Below are 16,374 nucleotides of genomic sequence, written 5' to 3' on the forward strand. Positions count from 1 at the left end.
AAGACGGCAGCCACTGACACCGAATGACCCAAAGCCCTTTCTCCAGGACCAGAGGGCTGGTAGTGATAAAACAAAGTGGCCTGCACGATTCCCCCAACGACCCCCCCTCCCATCCCCTCCCCTACCCTCCCCCCTGCCCCCCAGTCCTGTTTCCCCCCCTTGTTGTTCTCCCCCCTCAGCAGTGCTCTCTACTCCTTGGCCACCGCGAATGGCTTCTCCACCTCGATTTTGCCGCAGTCGTGGATGGTGACGTCTTTAAGAGGCTTGTCGCGGCCGTCTGTCTTTGTGCCCTCGATCTTCCTCACCACATCCTGCAAGATGAAAACAGACAACGTCAGCAATATCAAAATATCTTTGTCAGCCTCAGTGGTCTGCGTTTTCAGATCCTTTATTTAAATGTTCCCTGTGGAGTTTGTGACCTCTAGTAGTGCTATGGAGCAGTTTTTATTTAATCAGTGGATCCCATTTTGTTTGCCTTGTACATCGTCTCACACTATTCCATTGATCTATAGGTGTCTGTAATACAGAGAAACACAGCAATGCACCAGCAAAGGCAGAGAAGAAGAAGCTAGTATACATGGATGTAAACAGTGCAGGATATAAAATACCTTAAAAAACCGTTTTGCAAATGTTTTATAAAAAGGAAGGAAATGGATTCAACATATTTGTTATGAGTTCTGGTGAGTAACAGTGAATGTAAACATAACTTTCATTTGTTTATAAGAAAACTCTACAGGGCAGCTTTACATAAAAAGTACTAATAGCACAGAGTAAAAATACTCTTTATTACATACGTATTATCAGTTTTACAGTTACAGTAATGTACAAGGATCATTTTAATGTTGTTGCTGGTTAAAGTGGAGCCAATTTGAACTATTTTATACTATTGGGCAGCTTAATCTGTAACACTGAATTATATCAGTTTTTTTTTTTTTAATTTAAAATAATCTGCAGAGTAAACAGTAACGCTGCTGTCACATAAATGTGTGAAAAATATCATATTTCCATCTGAAATGTAGTAGAGTAGAAATAATACAGTATTTGAGTAAATGTACTGAGTTACTTCCCATCACTGGTCAACCTGTTTGTTATTATGACATTATTATTATTATTATTATTATTGATGTGCTTGGTTGGTTTTTATTTCTGCTTTTCTGCGTGACATTCAACCTCAGTGTTACCATCTAGATGTGATCTATATTCATGATGCAATCCTGAGTCCTTTTGCACCATTTGTTACCGACGTCAAAGTGAAAGGAGGTTGTTAGTGTGTGCAGAAGCCTTCAGAAAAGCCAGAGCTGTCAGAGCTGCAGAATGTTAATCATAAGTCTGGATGTCTGCACAGATCGCCCGATTCAACTACAATTCACAATGTGCAGAATTAGAGCTGCAACAATCCACAACTGGTTTGATAATCGAACAAATATTTTAGTAATTTTTTGCAAAAATACTAAAAATGTGCTGTTTGCAGCTTATAAAGTGAGAATTTTAAGCTTTTCTGTGTCATAAATGACAGTAAAGGGAATATCTTCACATTCTGGACTGTTGATCAGATAAAAACAGGACATTTGAAGACGTCACCATGAGCTCTAAGAAATTATAAACATATAAACATATTTTTCATGATTTTCTGACGTTTTATAGACAAAACAATGAATCAAAAATGACCTGTTATTTCCTTGCATATAAAATTACATGAAGTGCACATTATAGGCCGAGTTAGAAACCAATTTCCTGGCACAGAGCAGAAGACTTGTGTCTATTTTAGTCTGAAGTCAGACCTGCTATTTGAGGCACTTCCTCAGGTACGTCTTAGCTGATGACAAACTACACATATACACACACACACACACACACCAGATCAGTGTTTGGATAGCAGCTGAATGCTTAGTGACTCATTTTTTTAAACCCACTCACCATTCCCTCCAGAATTTTTCCGAAGACGACGTGTTTGCCGTCCAGCCACTGAGTCTGAACTGTGGTGATGAAGAACTGAGAACCGTTGGTGTCTTTTCCAGCGTTTGCCATGCTGAGCCAGCCGGGGCCGTAGTGCTTCAGCTTGAAGTTCTCATCGGGGAAACGGTCTCCATAGATGCTCTTTCCTTCATTTAGAGAAGAAAAAAAACATCTAATTTGTACCATTTGAAATCAGTAGAAGACAGTTCTAGTTTATTATTGGCTTTTTATTTCCACAAATGTTCACTAGCAACCTTTACACATCACTTGGACGACTTGATTGCTGCCAAATGTTTATCTTCACTTTATCTGATAACTTTTTCTTTATGAATACTGAAGAGAACAGCTGTAAGTCACTCTGACTGGGAGCATCCGCCAAAGTCAAATATGCTCCACTAGTGAAGTCAACAAAATGACAAAGTGAAGCTTACAAAACAGGTGGTGGCACAAAAAATGTGATTAAAAAAAAACAAACAAACAAAATGAATCGTCAAATCTTCCGACTCAGATGGAAACAAGGCACCTGTACCTTCGGTGAAGGAAAAGCCGCTGTAATTAGACATTTTGCTGTCAGTTTGCACAGCTAAACTGTTTTTGGCAAAACAAAAAAGAGCCGATGATACCACAGAAACCACCCTGAAGTCATGAAGTGCTGAGAACATGAAATGATGCCAACAGTCACCAGCAAGTTTGATCTTGCAAAGAAAAAAAAAAAAGTACAAGATATAAATGTCATTCTGCAGGTGTCAGCAGCCATCTTACCTCCGGTGCCGTCTCCTCTGGTGAAGTCTCCACCCTGGATCATGAAGTCCTTGATGACTCTGTGGAATTTGCTTCCCTTGTAACCGAATCCTTTCTGTTTAATTAGAGCAAAAAAAAAACAAAACATAAACAACACTTGAAAGCTCTGAATTTGACATTTTACACCACATGAAAAAAGATTTATTCAAAGTCCATCTTCAGCACTTGCGGTTTGTGGTTGAGAAAGTAAACAAGGATGTGGCTACCAAGTTAAATATGAAGTTCACTGCTTACTTCACCTGAAATACCCTTAAACTCGTATCTTGTCTCTGTTACTGTGTAAAAACAAGTAAATGTTGCATTTAATGTGCGTCAAAACTGTTCTTTTTCTATCTTGGACTGGGCGACTATAAGGCCAAACAAAGCGCTGCAGAGAGGAGCAGTTTGGGTACGTTATGAACCAGCTGTGTGATAAATAGACCACAAAAGGTCCTGAAGGTCTCACCTCTCCTGTTGCCAAAGCGACGAAGTTGTCGACTGTTTTGGGAACAGTTTTCCCAAACACCCCGATGACGATTCTGCCAACATCTTCCTCTCCGATTCTAATGTCGAAGAAAACCTATATAAAAAAAAAAAAAGACGTCAAGTTATAAAAGTTATTCATCAATCCAGTTTCTCACATGATGAAGCACAAATTAAGGTTTTAATTTTAATAACATTTTCAAGCTAAAAGGTTGGGTTGACATGAGCATCATGATAATTACATAGTAACAGGATCTTTCATTAATATACAGTGATTTTTTTTGTTCCAGTACTTACATGTTTCTCTTATAGTCTGATGGTAAAGGTTAGATAAGATCTTTCATTTATAATTGCAGCAGCTGCCTTTTGTTGGGGAATTTGCCTGCAGCTGTTTCTGTATGATGTGATGCGTATTTTAAAGATATGAGCATCTTGTGCTAAACGTTTATCCAAGATTTTATCAGCCTTAATTTTATGTTTAGAGCTGCATTGAACAATTGTTTTCATTATCAATGTCGATTATTATGTCAATTAATTGATTAGTCATTTGGCATGAAAATGTCAGAAAATGGTGAAAGATGTCGTTCACCATTTTCCAAAGACAAAGAAGAGACCTGAAATGTCTTTTGTCCAAAACCCAAATATATTCAGTTTACGTTTAAGGACACACCATGAGGCACAAAGTCAAATCAACCTTTCAGTATTTTACATGTATTTGCATTACCGGCCTGTGACTCATTCTAATCATTTGATTGTACAGATAACTTGTGATATTCTGGTCAAATGATAAGATGCTAATGATTTTTTTTCAACCCACAAACCTTTTTTGTTTATCATTTTACACCACAAACAATGATTTGTGTCAAAAAAAGGAAAGACTTGTGACCCAAACACTGGCTGCAAGTAGAAAATTATTTTAAGTTTTATGCAAAGAGAAACTAGTCTGTAAGTACATTTACTTAAGTACTGAAGTACAATTTTGAGGTATTTATACTTTGAGTATCTCCATTTGATGCTACTTTATACTTCCACTCCACTACATTTATTAACGGCTTTAGTTACTTTTCAGATGAAGATTTGACACAATGGATAATATAACAAGCTTTTATACAACACATTGTTAAAGATGAAACCAGTGGTTTCCAACCTTTTTGGCTTTTGAGGTCTTAAAAAAAAACAATGTGTCGTCGGGGTCACATTTCAGATGTCTATGAGTTGTTAACAGCTCCACCAAACAGTGATTTTTCCCTCCAAACTTGTCACATGGTTTCATTTCAATAAATGTTCAAATGATCCAATATTTCAAATAAAATCAAAGATTAGAGAAAAAGTCCAAAAAACTGAAAACAGATTTGTGTATCAGAACTTTTTTTTCTTCTTTCCTCTCCCATTAATCATCTCACGACCCCTCAGATTTATCTGCTGACCCTTTGGAGGGGCCCAACCCCTAGGTTGGGAACCACTGGACTAAACTGGCTAACTGTATGTAAAGTAGTTGAAACTAGCTCCACCTCCAGCAGCTACAACAGTAACATGCTGCCCTAACAATGATAGTAGTAATAATCTAATGATGTCATATATAATAATATAAGTCAGAGGGAACAAACCACTACTTTTACTGCTAATACTTAGGTATGCACTTTTACATGCAAGACTTTTACTTTTGTAATGGAGTATTTTACAGTACTGTATTGGTACTTTTACTTCAACAAAGGATCTGAATACTTCTTACAGCCCTGGTCAGTTGCCAGATGATGCCTACTTCCTTTGTAACTGTGGACGTGGACAAACGTGCTGCAGGCAGACACAACAAGGCCAGACACGACATCTGCTGCAGCCAAGCGGGTTATCTAAATAAGTCAATAGATTAAACCCGCATCGATAACGGAAGCTTAAAAGGATGTGGATGCATTTGGACAGTTGGCATTAAGGCCGAAATCACCAGCTAACACTGAAAGTAGCTAGCTATGACCAGCCAGTAGCATTTTACAGCCCACAGATCCCGGTTTGTAGCCGCTAGGGGCCAACTTGCGTGTGACGTGGCTTTAAAAGATCCGCAGCTAGCGGTTAGCTTTTCACGCTTAGCAAATGAGGAATAGCTCTGATTTCTCTGCAGGATCCGCCGGCGAGCTAGCTGGCGAGCTAAGACCTACCTTCGCAGTCACTTTGGGGCCTTTCTTCTTCTCGTCAGCGGACGAGCCGTTAGGGAAAGCGAGGAAAATCACGGATCCTACAATGACCGTGACGGCTACAAGGAACTTCATCCTTCTCTCGCAGAGTCTGACCATCAACAAGAAGAAAATGAGCAGCCCGAAAAGGCTTGATAGTCCTGCAAGCTTTATACGAGCCGGGTGGGGGGGGGAGAAGGAGTGCGGTATCCGGGGTGGAGACTACGGCTGCGCTGCGCTGCCTCCGTCACACTGGTGCCAGACGCACCGCGCTCTGATTGGTTCACGTACCGGAGCGTTTCAGCCAATCACATGCAGACGCGTGACAACGTTTTGTTGAATATCCTCCAGATCTCAGTGACATTTTGCACTTTTTGTTATCATCAGAAACAATGTATTCCTCATTTTTTCCTTCACTCTGATGTGCTTACAGACCTTTGGGCAAGAACTTGCTCCCCATATCCATCGATGAGACTCATACTTTTACCTTTTATCATGTATTTTTCCGACACAAGAACAGTTCCTTTGGGCAGTTGGTCAAACAAAAACTAGATACTTAAATATGTCAAGTCAATTTTATTTCTGTAGCCCACATAAATCAGAAACTTGCCTCAGTGGGCTTTACAGTCTGTACAGCAATACAACATCCTCTGTCCTGAGACCCTCCATTAGAATAAGAAAAAACTACATAAAAAAACATTTAACTGGGAACAAAAATGGGAAGAAACCTCAGGAAGAGCAACAGAGGAGGGATGTCAACTTGAGAAATTGTGATGAGCCTTTTTAACAATTTTGTAGTAGTCTTGTAGTCTTATTAAGACTTTAATTCTTTATTATTATTAAACGAATATTCAATTAATTGAAAAAAGTAATAATTAGATTAATTGCTAATGAAAAGAGTTAGTTGTGGCTCTATATCTCTCTGTACATTGTGTATTTATCTTGTCACCTTCAAGTAAACGCATTTTTATAGGATTATGCACCATGTTAACATAACATAAACTAGTCTTTGACAAAGAGCACTTTTATAAGCATAAACTTATGATTTTGCATAGTGGTGGTCAAGTTTGACCAGATTAACCCACATTACGGCCCTGAGGCAAAAATGAGCTGTGGGACCCTACTGACACCCTGCACTGCCAACATCTGTAGAGCTGAAACAATTAATCAATTAGTCTTTTGACAGAAAATTAATCTGGAACAATCTTAATAATGAATCATTTAAGTCAATTTTTTTTAAACAAATAATAATCAATAATAAGATATTTGAATACGTCAACTTGAGAAATTATCATTTTAACGATTTTGTAGACTTTTATACTGATGGATTTCTTACTGTTATCAAGACTTTTAATCTTTATTATTATTAAACGATTATTCAATTAATTGAAAAAAATAACTAGCAGATGAATCAATGATGAAAATCATTAATTGCAGCTCTCAGTACATTGTGTATTTATCTTGTCACCTTTAAGTCAACACATTTGTATTGGATTATGTTAATGTAACGTAAACTAGTCTTTGACAAAGGGCACTTTTATAGGAAAGGTCTAAATATTAATGCAAAGCCCAGTTAAAGGGCCTTATTATGACTAATTTAGTGATGTGTAATACAAATAAATTTGCATTTCATCAAATTGCTGCAAATCACTCAAACTTGGCGGTTTTGAGGGTCCGTTTGAAATTAACTCAACATCAAATGATGAATGTAGATACACATTTTAATGACAAACTACAAGGGAATGAAACTGGTCGACAGTTACAAATGTTAAAAACATGAGACACGAACCATGAAATGAGTAAAGTTGAATAGATTGTACTTGCTAAAAAATAAAGAGGGAGGGGGTAGAGGGGGTTGGAGTTAAGGTTACATTCACCTTTACAGGCACACCTGCCACTTTCTACTAGTGCAAAGAATCAAATCGGTTAAACAAAATGCCATACATGTTTGTTGTATGTTTGCATTAAGACTCCATTATTGCAATGGCTTCGGTGGCCATTTGAGGTATACAAACATATTGTTCAGACATGTTACATCTTAACATGATGCAGGCTTTTCCAAGAAAGCTCAGAAGAAAAAACAACAACAAAACAACAAAAACAACCATGAAAAAGCATAATTCACCTGTATGTTTGTACTTCAATAAGAAAGCTTTTTTTTTTTTTTGCATGTATGTTACACTGGCCAGCTTTTTTTTAGATCTTCCAGCCAATCATGTTATGTAAATCACATTTTTATAAAGGAAGGGAAAGCAACAACTGAAGAGAAAGAGACTGTAAAAAAAAAAGAACAGGAAACAAATACAGTAACCCTGATAATGTAATATGATCTACACCACAAATAAGTGGTGAAAAGAAAAAGGACCGCTGCATCAGACATTTAACAAACATCAGAGATTATAATAACACTATATAATACCTGTTGTTTGTGCTAATGACAAGACTCCAAACTGAAACGTCTTCATGATGGGAGTGTTTCGGCCACGAGTGAGAAAAACAGAAACTTTGTCGTCGCACTCTTTAGTACTTTGATCCTCTCAGGAGAAATTACAAAAATGTCAAGTATATCTAGATAACAGTTATTACATGTAAATAAGTCAGACACTCTGAGAATAAAAGGTTGAAACCATGGGACAATGAATTTTCAAGTGTTCTACTGACTATTTTTACATGAATGCACCAAAAGTTGGAAAGAAACAGGGAACATCAAGAATACCACTTCTACGACAGAGCTCATCAGTTTCCAGTCAAACAGAAATGTTTATATATGTATGTGTATATATATATATATCTTAGAAGGGTAACTTATGTGATGCTTTATTTTAAGTCTGCTTGGCTCTAAAATATAAATAAAATATTTTTAAATTCTTTTGTTTTCTCAAGGCACAGCATACTGAAGATATGCAGGTCAAAGTAAATTAGGTGAGCCGACCAAACTCTTTGGAGTTTGTGAAGATGGCTTTGAGCTGCGCCCAGCTGCATAGTGTCAGAAACACCTCACAAACCGGTGAGATCCAGTTCTGTTCTGTTCTACCTCGATTTCTGTGTCTGCTGGAGTACTAGAGAAGGGAGAAGAGACAGGACTGAAGCAGACTGGAAGTGTCATCAGGCAGGATTTAAAACAGTCTCCATGGATCGTGTTCTTAGGCTCAGTGGAGTCGTGCTTTGGGAAGGAAGACACAGAACTTGCTTCAGGAGTCGGAGGTCTGAACGGGTTCATGACTCCGAACCGACAACCGCGGCTGCAGGTGAAACTTCACTGGGTCTTCTCAGCACATCCCATCAACGTTTTTCAGACACCTGGATGGTCAGATTGAAGCAAACCTCAGAAAGGCTGCTGGGTCTTTAACTCTGAGTAAACTAGTCCCTCTGCTGTGATGGCGTCCCCAAGCCCGACTGTCCGCAGTGGTTGCTTGCAGACCAGCACCGGTGTCAGGTGGAAGGTGACGTTCCCTCTGCGCCACACAGTAACGGGCTCTGCTGGGTTTAGGGACAACTTTTCCTGTGGCTCAGTGTATGAGCTGTGAAACTCTAGTGGGGCTTTCAGCTCCACTTTGCTAACGTCAACAGACCGGAGGCCACAGGCCTGACTGCTGGCCACTCGTGCTCCGGCCATCACTGCCGCCGCCTGGTTCCCCCAGTATCCATCCACTGTAGCGAGGATGTGGTAGGCCAGCGTGTGGAAGTGGATGCGGGTGAGGTCGGCCTCAGATGAGGGGTCGCTCCGGCCGTGCTGCTCCAGAACCCAGAGGAGGATGTCGCTGACTCGGCCCACGTCTGGGATGCCTTTCCAGGAGGCCAAGTCTGCATGAGGCCCCTCGCCGGCCTGAGAGAGGAACAGCAGCTCCTGCTCATTCAGCCCAATAGAGCTGACAATGGGCATAACCTGCTAACAGGAAACAGGAAAAAATAGACTTCAATTAAATATAAAAAACCTCATTTTTTTCTCTGTGAGGCACTTTGTGAAGTTCACTACATGAAACTCGCCCAACTGTTTGACATGTACCTCCTGCATGATGCTGTTCATGTAGTCTTTGTCAGTCATGCTCGCCAGCTCCAGGTGGATGGGAATATCTTTACGGATGTCAGATATGGCTGCCACGGCCTGCAAAGGGGGAAGCAAGTACAAGATTTTAAACACCATCACGTGACTGTGCGAGCATATTACATACTCAGGAACATTGTTTTCAGCTTTTAGTTGCAGCTTCATTTGGCTGATTTGCCTTTTTTTTTGTTATTCTGAAAATCAAGGACTGTAAAGTTTCCCAATTTGCTTGAAACAGAAACATCAGCTAAAACAGAAGTAGGCAGAGTTAAAAGGCTCAGCTTTTTTGTATGTTTTACTATAAATGTACCTGCAGTATATTTTACATTTATTGCACCTATTTCCAAAAGCACATCATATTTTTTCAGTTGCTGAATGACATTTCTTTCCGCTCATTCAGTGTGTAGACTTGCTAAAGATAGAAAGTGATTCATCACTGAACCTTTTAATCGCCTTTACTTCACTTAGAAAGTTACATTATTGTGGGTGGTTACAGCTAAAAGTGAGGACTGATTTTAGAGCTGTAATGATTAGTCGATTAATCGTTTGATATAAAATTAACTGGCAACTATTTCGATAATTGAATAATCGTCTTGAGTAAATTTTTAAACAAAAATGCAAAAAAAATGCAAGTTTTAGCCTCTCAAATGTGATGATTTAATGCTTTACTTTATAATACATGAGAGTAAAGTAAATATCTTTGGGTTTTAGATATCTGAAGACGTCACCTTTGATTCTGGGAATTATCACAGACATTTTCCACTATTTTCTGACATTTTATAGATCAAACAATGAATCGATTAATTAATTAATCATTAGTCGCAACCCTGACGGATTTGAAATCTGCGCTGCATTACAACACTGCAATAATGTATCTGACATCCTGAAAAGCACAAACTGTAGTGAAATGATTGAAAACCAATAAATTAAAATGAAAAATGGTCAACAGAAATACATTATCAATGATGATGTAGGAGGGCTAAAACATGCAAAAACAGCAGCACTATTGATTAAAACAAGACGTTAACAAACGCTAAATGTTGCTCATCACCTCTTTCAGCCGCTCCTCCCACAGCTCCCTGCCTTGACCCTCCATCATGTGGAGCCCAGACAGGACGACCAGGTCGGGCTCGAACTCCTCCAGGCTCGCCACAAACGTCTCCAGTGAGCTCATCTCCCCGTTGGACACATCGTGAGAGAAGATGAAGCGGTTAGCTTGAGGCGCCTGAGTGGAGCCCCACTGCTCACCTTGAAATGAGAAGAAGACCAAAGAGGGTGAGACACAGTGCAGGATACAGCTGTTTTAAATGACACATCTTTACACGCTTGTATTATTACCTGCTTTGTACTCCAGGATGAGGTGATATTCGTCCGTCTCCTGGAGAGAATCCGGGGGAACGACTATCTGCTCGTCCAGCATCTCATGAAGTTTGGGACCAACTGGCCCACATAATAAAACCTGCAGTACAAGAAGAACCATATTACACTCAACCATAAGCACATCATCTTGAACCAGTCCTGTATATTTAAACTCTAACAATCTGCAAACATGAAGAATTAATGTAATTCAATCTGAAGGTCAAGGATGCTGCATTACACTATAATACTGTGTTTAAAAGGCTGCCTTTTTTATCTCATAATAATTAGTTCTCTTGAAATTTGTAAATTGGGAGCATACATTTTTCTCATGTTTATTATCTTCAGTTCAATTTTCTACAAAGCGAAGCACTTAAAACATTATGCAACATTATTAAAATACCTGAAACTGATTAATATAATCAGCTTAAATAGCTCAATCATTTAGGGTAAGTGTCAGAGTTTACAAAGTAAGTAAATTCATGCTACTGTACCATCAGATCAGGATATGTTGCGAGCTTCTGACCGATGAGGGCAGCGTTCCCTCCAACATACAGCTGGAAGAAGGAAAACAGTAAACTTTATTGAAGCAGGAAGCCGAAAGAGACATCACAACTTACACGAGTCTGAGGAGTAAGGTAGCCTTGCCTTTGCACCGGGGTACTCCGCTGCCGCACGTGCGATCCTCTGAAAGGACTCCTTGTCGCTGAAGAAACGCTCGGCAGCTGCTCCACGCTCCATGTAATGGATGAAGGCTTCCCTCAAGTCCTCTTTGGAGTGCAACACTTCGTGATCCAGGCCGCTGCCAGGATCCACAGCCAAAGCCTGCAGCAGTCCCACTCCTGAGACGACCACATCGACACACGCGTTCACCCTTCGAAAAGACAAGAAATAATGACAGTTATGGAGGAATACTGAATGTGGGTTGTGATTATTATCATATTCTGGCTCCAAGTAAAAATAATCCTGAAGATATACATATTGTTTTTTTTTTTTAATCTGGCTTTTAGCAAGTGAAGTCATTTTTTTCTGATTTGAATAAGGAAAGACTCCACAATAACCCTTTTAATCAGACTGAACTGCCAAAATTGTGGATGTAGGCAGCAATGAGGAAGAAAAGGCTCGTCTAGTATCGAGATGACATTACAGTTAAACTTTGTTTCTGGATAAATGTTGTTTTGTGCAGATACACACGTGCTTTAAAAAAGGTTCAACAAGTCCAAAAGTACCTTCAAGTGTAATACTGAAACCAAATAACACTTTCATTTTCTTTCCTTGTCTGTCCATCCCCCTGGTGGACGGTCCTTCAGGTGCAGCCAATCATCACCTGCCACCTTTTTAAAACACTCAGCCAGTTTCCTTGCTACTCTAAAGGCTAAAGGCTAAAGGCTAAAGGCTAGGTGTAAACAGTAATATAATTCAATGGGGCAGCACCATTTTGGACCACGTCATCTGAGCTGGGACTAACTCACGATAACGCATTCCTTCTCACTAGTAGAGCCTCTCAACATACCTCAGTGTACAGCAGAGCAGCGAGAGCACAGACGCTGCAATAAATATCAACTTCAGGCGACAGTTTTGGGACTAACACGTAACCTACATCACTGTGACACTCTGCAACTCACCCTACTGCTACTTTGCTCCACTGCCGCGTCGGCAAAGTGATCAGAGTCTCCCAGGCAGCTGAGATGACCTGTTCGAGGCTGTTCTGGCTCTGAGATGATGACTGAAAGTTTGGCAGGGTGATATACTGCAGAATTTGCTCTGGCAGCTCCGGGCTGCCATGGTAGAGATATCCAACAGCTAACGCCAGCAGGGCCGCTGCTGAAGCCTTCCTCCACATGATGCTCCCACACACGCCTGTGAAAAAGGAAATCAGTCAGTTCTTACTCTCCTATCTAATAAGCATTCAAAACTGATCGATGTATTCACTTTGGTTATTGATACTGGCATTAAGGAGCTGCATTCTGGTGATCTGTTTATATGAAGCAGAATAGCTCAGTTAAAGAATTAATTTACCAGTTTTGACCTGCGTTGTTAATGTTCAAACATAGAAACAGAAACACATTCAGAGAACAAGACTCAAAATTAAACAACCTCACTATGTTGAGCTGGACTAGCAGCTCAGCTCAGACGCTCTCCTGTGATAGGAGGTATGATGGAAACCATTATCATTAATGAGGATATTTTTGATATCAATGTATACAGCAATGTATATGGAAGAAGTGGTACTGCAGAAATCACACATGAAATAATCCAACTAATGTTCAAATCAACGAACAATGTTCCACAATTTTTGCATCACTACTTCTACTAATTTCTACCATGATAACATGATCAGATCATATCATCATATTAGGATTCTGCTCAAAATCAATTGACAAGTCTTCAAATGTCTTGTTTTGTCCAACCAACAGTCCAAAACCTAAAGATATTCTGTTTACAATGAAATAAAACAGAGAAAAGAAGCAAAACCTCACAAAGCAGAACCGAAGAATTGTAAAAATTGTCATTTTTGCTTAGAAATTCTTTGTGAATAAAATAACCAGACAGTAATTGTATGGTTTTGCCATCAAATTGATTATATTAACTATAGCATAAACAGAATGGTCAAATCTATAATGGCATCATTGTAAATGAGAGCGTAAAATGAAGAGCTGTTGTGACGGCAGCCAGATTAATTCATTAGTCGATGGACAGAAAATTAATCAGCAGCTATTTTGATAATCAGTTAATCATTTCAGTCACTTTTAAAGTAGAAAATGCCAAATATTTCATGTCATTTGTGAGGATTTGCTGCTATGCTTGATCTTGCTTGATAGTAAATTCACCAAAGCAGACAATATGATGACATCACCTCAGGCTTTAGGAAATTATGACAAAGATTTTTCACTGTTTTCTGACACTTTATAGACCAACCCTTTTTTTTATTATTTTGTTTATTTGTATAAGGACAAGTATACAGCCTGAACTCATGCCACTTACCACGGCATTTATAGCCTGAGCTAGTTTGCGATGCCCATCCCTAAACGGGCCTTTAATACATAAAACTCAACAGTAAAACACAGATAGACCTGCACAAGACTCAACAACACATAAACAGTACCAGGTGTGTCCTGACTTTTGACTGGTACTGTACGTACTGTTCATTAAAGCACAAAACAATGATACAGTAAAAGTTTCATGAAACAATAAACAGCAGATCACTCATGACTACATGACTGATCCCTCTTTAAATTAATCTATCAATTGAAAAACATAATTGGCAGATTAATCGATAATGAAAATAATGGTTAGTTGCAGGCCTACAAATCATATAATCATACAACACATTAGTACATGATTACACATCTGTATGACTGTTTTTCTACATTATTCCTGCTCCAGCTCTGCATCCTGTTAGATGAATGATCTAATAGCTGAGCACAGCTCATCATCTGGTGATAATGACTATAGAAGAATGAATGAGTCAAAGATAATTTGAGAATTTTTAAAAGAAATTAAGCTTTTCTCTATTCAAGTACGGTAATATTTAAGTTGTACTGTGGTCCCTCTGTGCAGAAATGTCCATCTACAGCCTCTGTTACCAACTTCAGCTGATGAGCTCCACATTTACACCTGGATGACAGTGCAGGTTCAAACCTTCTCTCTGCTTTGCAAACTCATGCTGGATGAGAACATTGAGTGTCTGTGCTACAGACTTTATGCTTCAGTAAACAGCAGCTTGACTGTTAAGTTGCTGCTAACGTGGACACAGTTAGCTAACTGAGCTAGCAAACACACGGTGTATCCTTAATCTGACAGCAGCAAGTAGCTTTAGCCAGCTCGACTTAGCACAGCAGTCTAAATTTAAAGGCGAGCACTTTCTGTTTGGCAGCACATCCGACTTGAAAGCAGCTTTTGATTGATTAGTCGTCAAACCCTCAGAGTTGTTAGCGGACACGTACCGATAATGTGAAGGCTTCAGGTCTGTTAGTCGGGAAGAGGACCCTCTTTCCTGGTTAATCACATACAGAGCATTTAGTTAGCTGAATACCGCCACTGGGAGAGGAAACTGTAGAAGTCAGAGTCGGTTCAAGTCATTGAAGGAGCAATGATTGGAAAGACAGCCTGTCCAGTCCGATACCGCCAGCGCACACAGCAGCAGTCAGCGTCTTCCGTATGCCGCTCGGCGCATGCGCTCTTACTGGGTACATAGGCAATCGCGCTATTTTTTTTATCCTAGGATGGCGAAGTCATGACCCGCCCTGCTCTGCCTCTGATTGGCTTACAGTGCCCTAACCCTAACCAATCTCACTCCTCATGCCCTAAACCTTAACCTTTCAAAAGTTTAACTGCTGAACAGAAGATGTCTCCTACTTCAGTGTAAAGTCAATTCTCAGTGTTTGTTTGTGCTCTGAAGTTTCTACATCACACTTGTATGTTGAATATTGGACCAGAATTGGCTTCCAAACTAGTTGTGATGTCACATTAATGCTCGTGGGCCCACCTCTTAAAATCAGATTTTCAATGAGCACAGAGAAACTTTCCATTTTCAGCAGACGAATGTGAAAAAAGTCTTCTAGTGTCAAATGCTGCACGTACATCATTCTGCACAATGAAGCTTAAACATTCAACTGTAGGAACAAGAAGAAAAACATATTTTTTAACGGAGAAAGATTTTAAGTAAAAGAAGCAATTCCACAATGAAAATGACAAAATCTTACTGAAGCATGACTGTACATACTGGACAAATATGTGTATACTGTACTATCTACATGCATATACTGTACATAACCCACTATATATACATGTATAAAGAACTTATTACATTACTCATACTATTTGCACTACATACTTTATAAACATACTTTAGATGTTTAAATTCTTATCCATTATGCAATATCATCAGGGAAGTGTCTGATCGATCCCAAATTTATTCTGCAGCACGACAATGACCTCAAACATACAACCAGAGTCATAAAGAACTACCTCCAGCAACAAGAAGAACAAGGGTCCTGCAACAGATGGTCTGGCCCCCTCAGAGTCCTAATCTCAACATCATCGAGTCAGTTTGGGATTACAGGATAACCATTGTATCTCTCTAACCTTCTGTTTGTTTGGTCCACAAGCACATGAGCGTCAGAGCTGTGTGTCCCTCTACATTTCCTCCCTCTCTCTTTCTATTTTCTCCTCTTGCTGGACCAGCACCCATCCTGGAGCCGCTCAACTTCTCTGGCTGTCGGTGCCATTTCCTGAGGTTTTGGATCTGGTTCCCCATCCTGCAGGAGTTCAGCCTCACCTCATGTCTCTTTCTCTCTGAACAATGTCTTTATCCTTCTCTCTTTCCTCTGTGAATAATGTCTTTTCGTGTCTTTTCTCCCGTGTATGTGATTGGTGTGATGTGTGCATGTGTAGTCTGTCCTCCTGCCAGGTATCCATGGTGATGGAGGTCATGTGGCTCAGGTCCTGTTCTTTTCTGCTGGCACCTGGAGGCTGCTTGGCATCCTCTTCATCACATTCTTCATATATATTATAAATCCATTAGAATTTGGTTGTCTATATTTCTGTAATACGTCTTTCTAGTTCTATTCTGTACACAGAGGG

At 39.6% G+C, this 16,374-nt stretch overlaps 2 protein-coding genes across 3 annotated transcripts; both read right to left on the reverse strand.

The window, feature by feature from the left end:
- On the reverse strand, window positions 1–5,607 carry ppib (peptidylprolyl isomerase B (cyclophilin B)). The gene is made up of 5 exons (XM_042412040.1): window positions 5,373–5,607; window positions 3,203–3,316; window positions 2,719–2,812; window positions 1,918–2,102; window positions 1–311 (listed from the first exon to the last, which is right to left on the reverse strand). The coding sequence occupies exons 1-5, from the start codon at window positions 5,505–5,507 to the stop codon at window positions 189–191; spliced, it is 651 nt and encodes a 216-aa protein (XP_042267974.1). The 5' UTR covers window positions 5,508–5,607; the 3' UTR covers window positions 1–188.
- A 1,480-nt stretch (window positions 5,608–7,087) lies between these two features.
- Window positions 7,088–14,954, reverse strand: adpgk (ADP-dependent glucokinase). 2 transcript variants are annotated; one of them, XM_042412039.1, is made up of 8 exons: window positions 14,736–14,954; window positions 12,414–12,648; window positions 11,437–11,662; window positions 11,283–11,345; window positions 10,771–10,891; window positions 10,484–10,680; window positions 9,394–9,492; window positions 7,088–9,273 (listed from the first exon to the last, which is right to left on the reverse strand). In XM_042412039.1, the coding sequence occupies exons 2-8, from the start codon at window positions 12,629–12,631 to the stop codon at window positions 8,713–8,715; spliced, it is 1,485 nt and encodes a 494-aa protein (XP_042267973.1). In that variant the 5' UTR covers window positions 12,632–12,648; window positions 14,736–14,954; the 3' UTR covers window positions 7,088–8,712. The 2 variants fall into 2 exon arrangements, with proteins under 2 accessions (XP_042267973.1, XP_042267972.1); XM_042412038.1 differs by having other exon boundaries at window positions 7,088–9,276.
- Window positions 14,955–16,374: the final 1,420 nt, after the last annotated feature.

This window comes from Thunnus maccoyii, chromosome 5 (genome assembly GCF_910596095.1).
Source record: "Thunnus maccoyii chromosome 5, fThuMac1.1, whole genome shotgun sequence".
Classification (NCBI taxonomy): Eukaryota; Metazoa; Chordata; class Actinopteri; order Scombriformes; family Scombridae; genus Thunnus; species Thunnus maccoyii.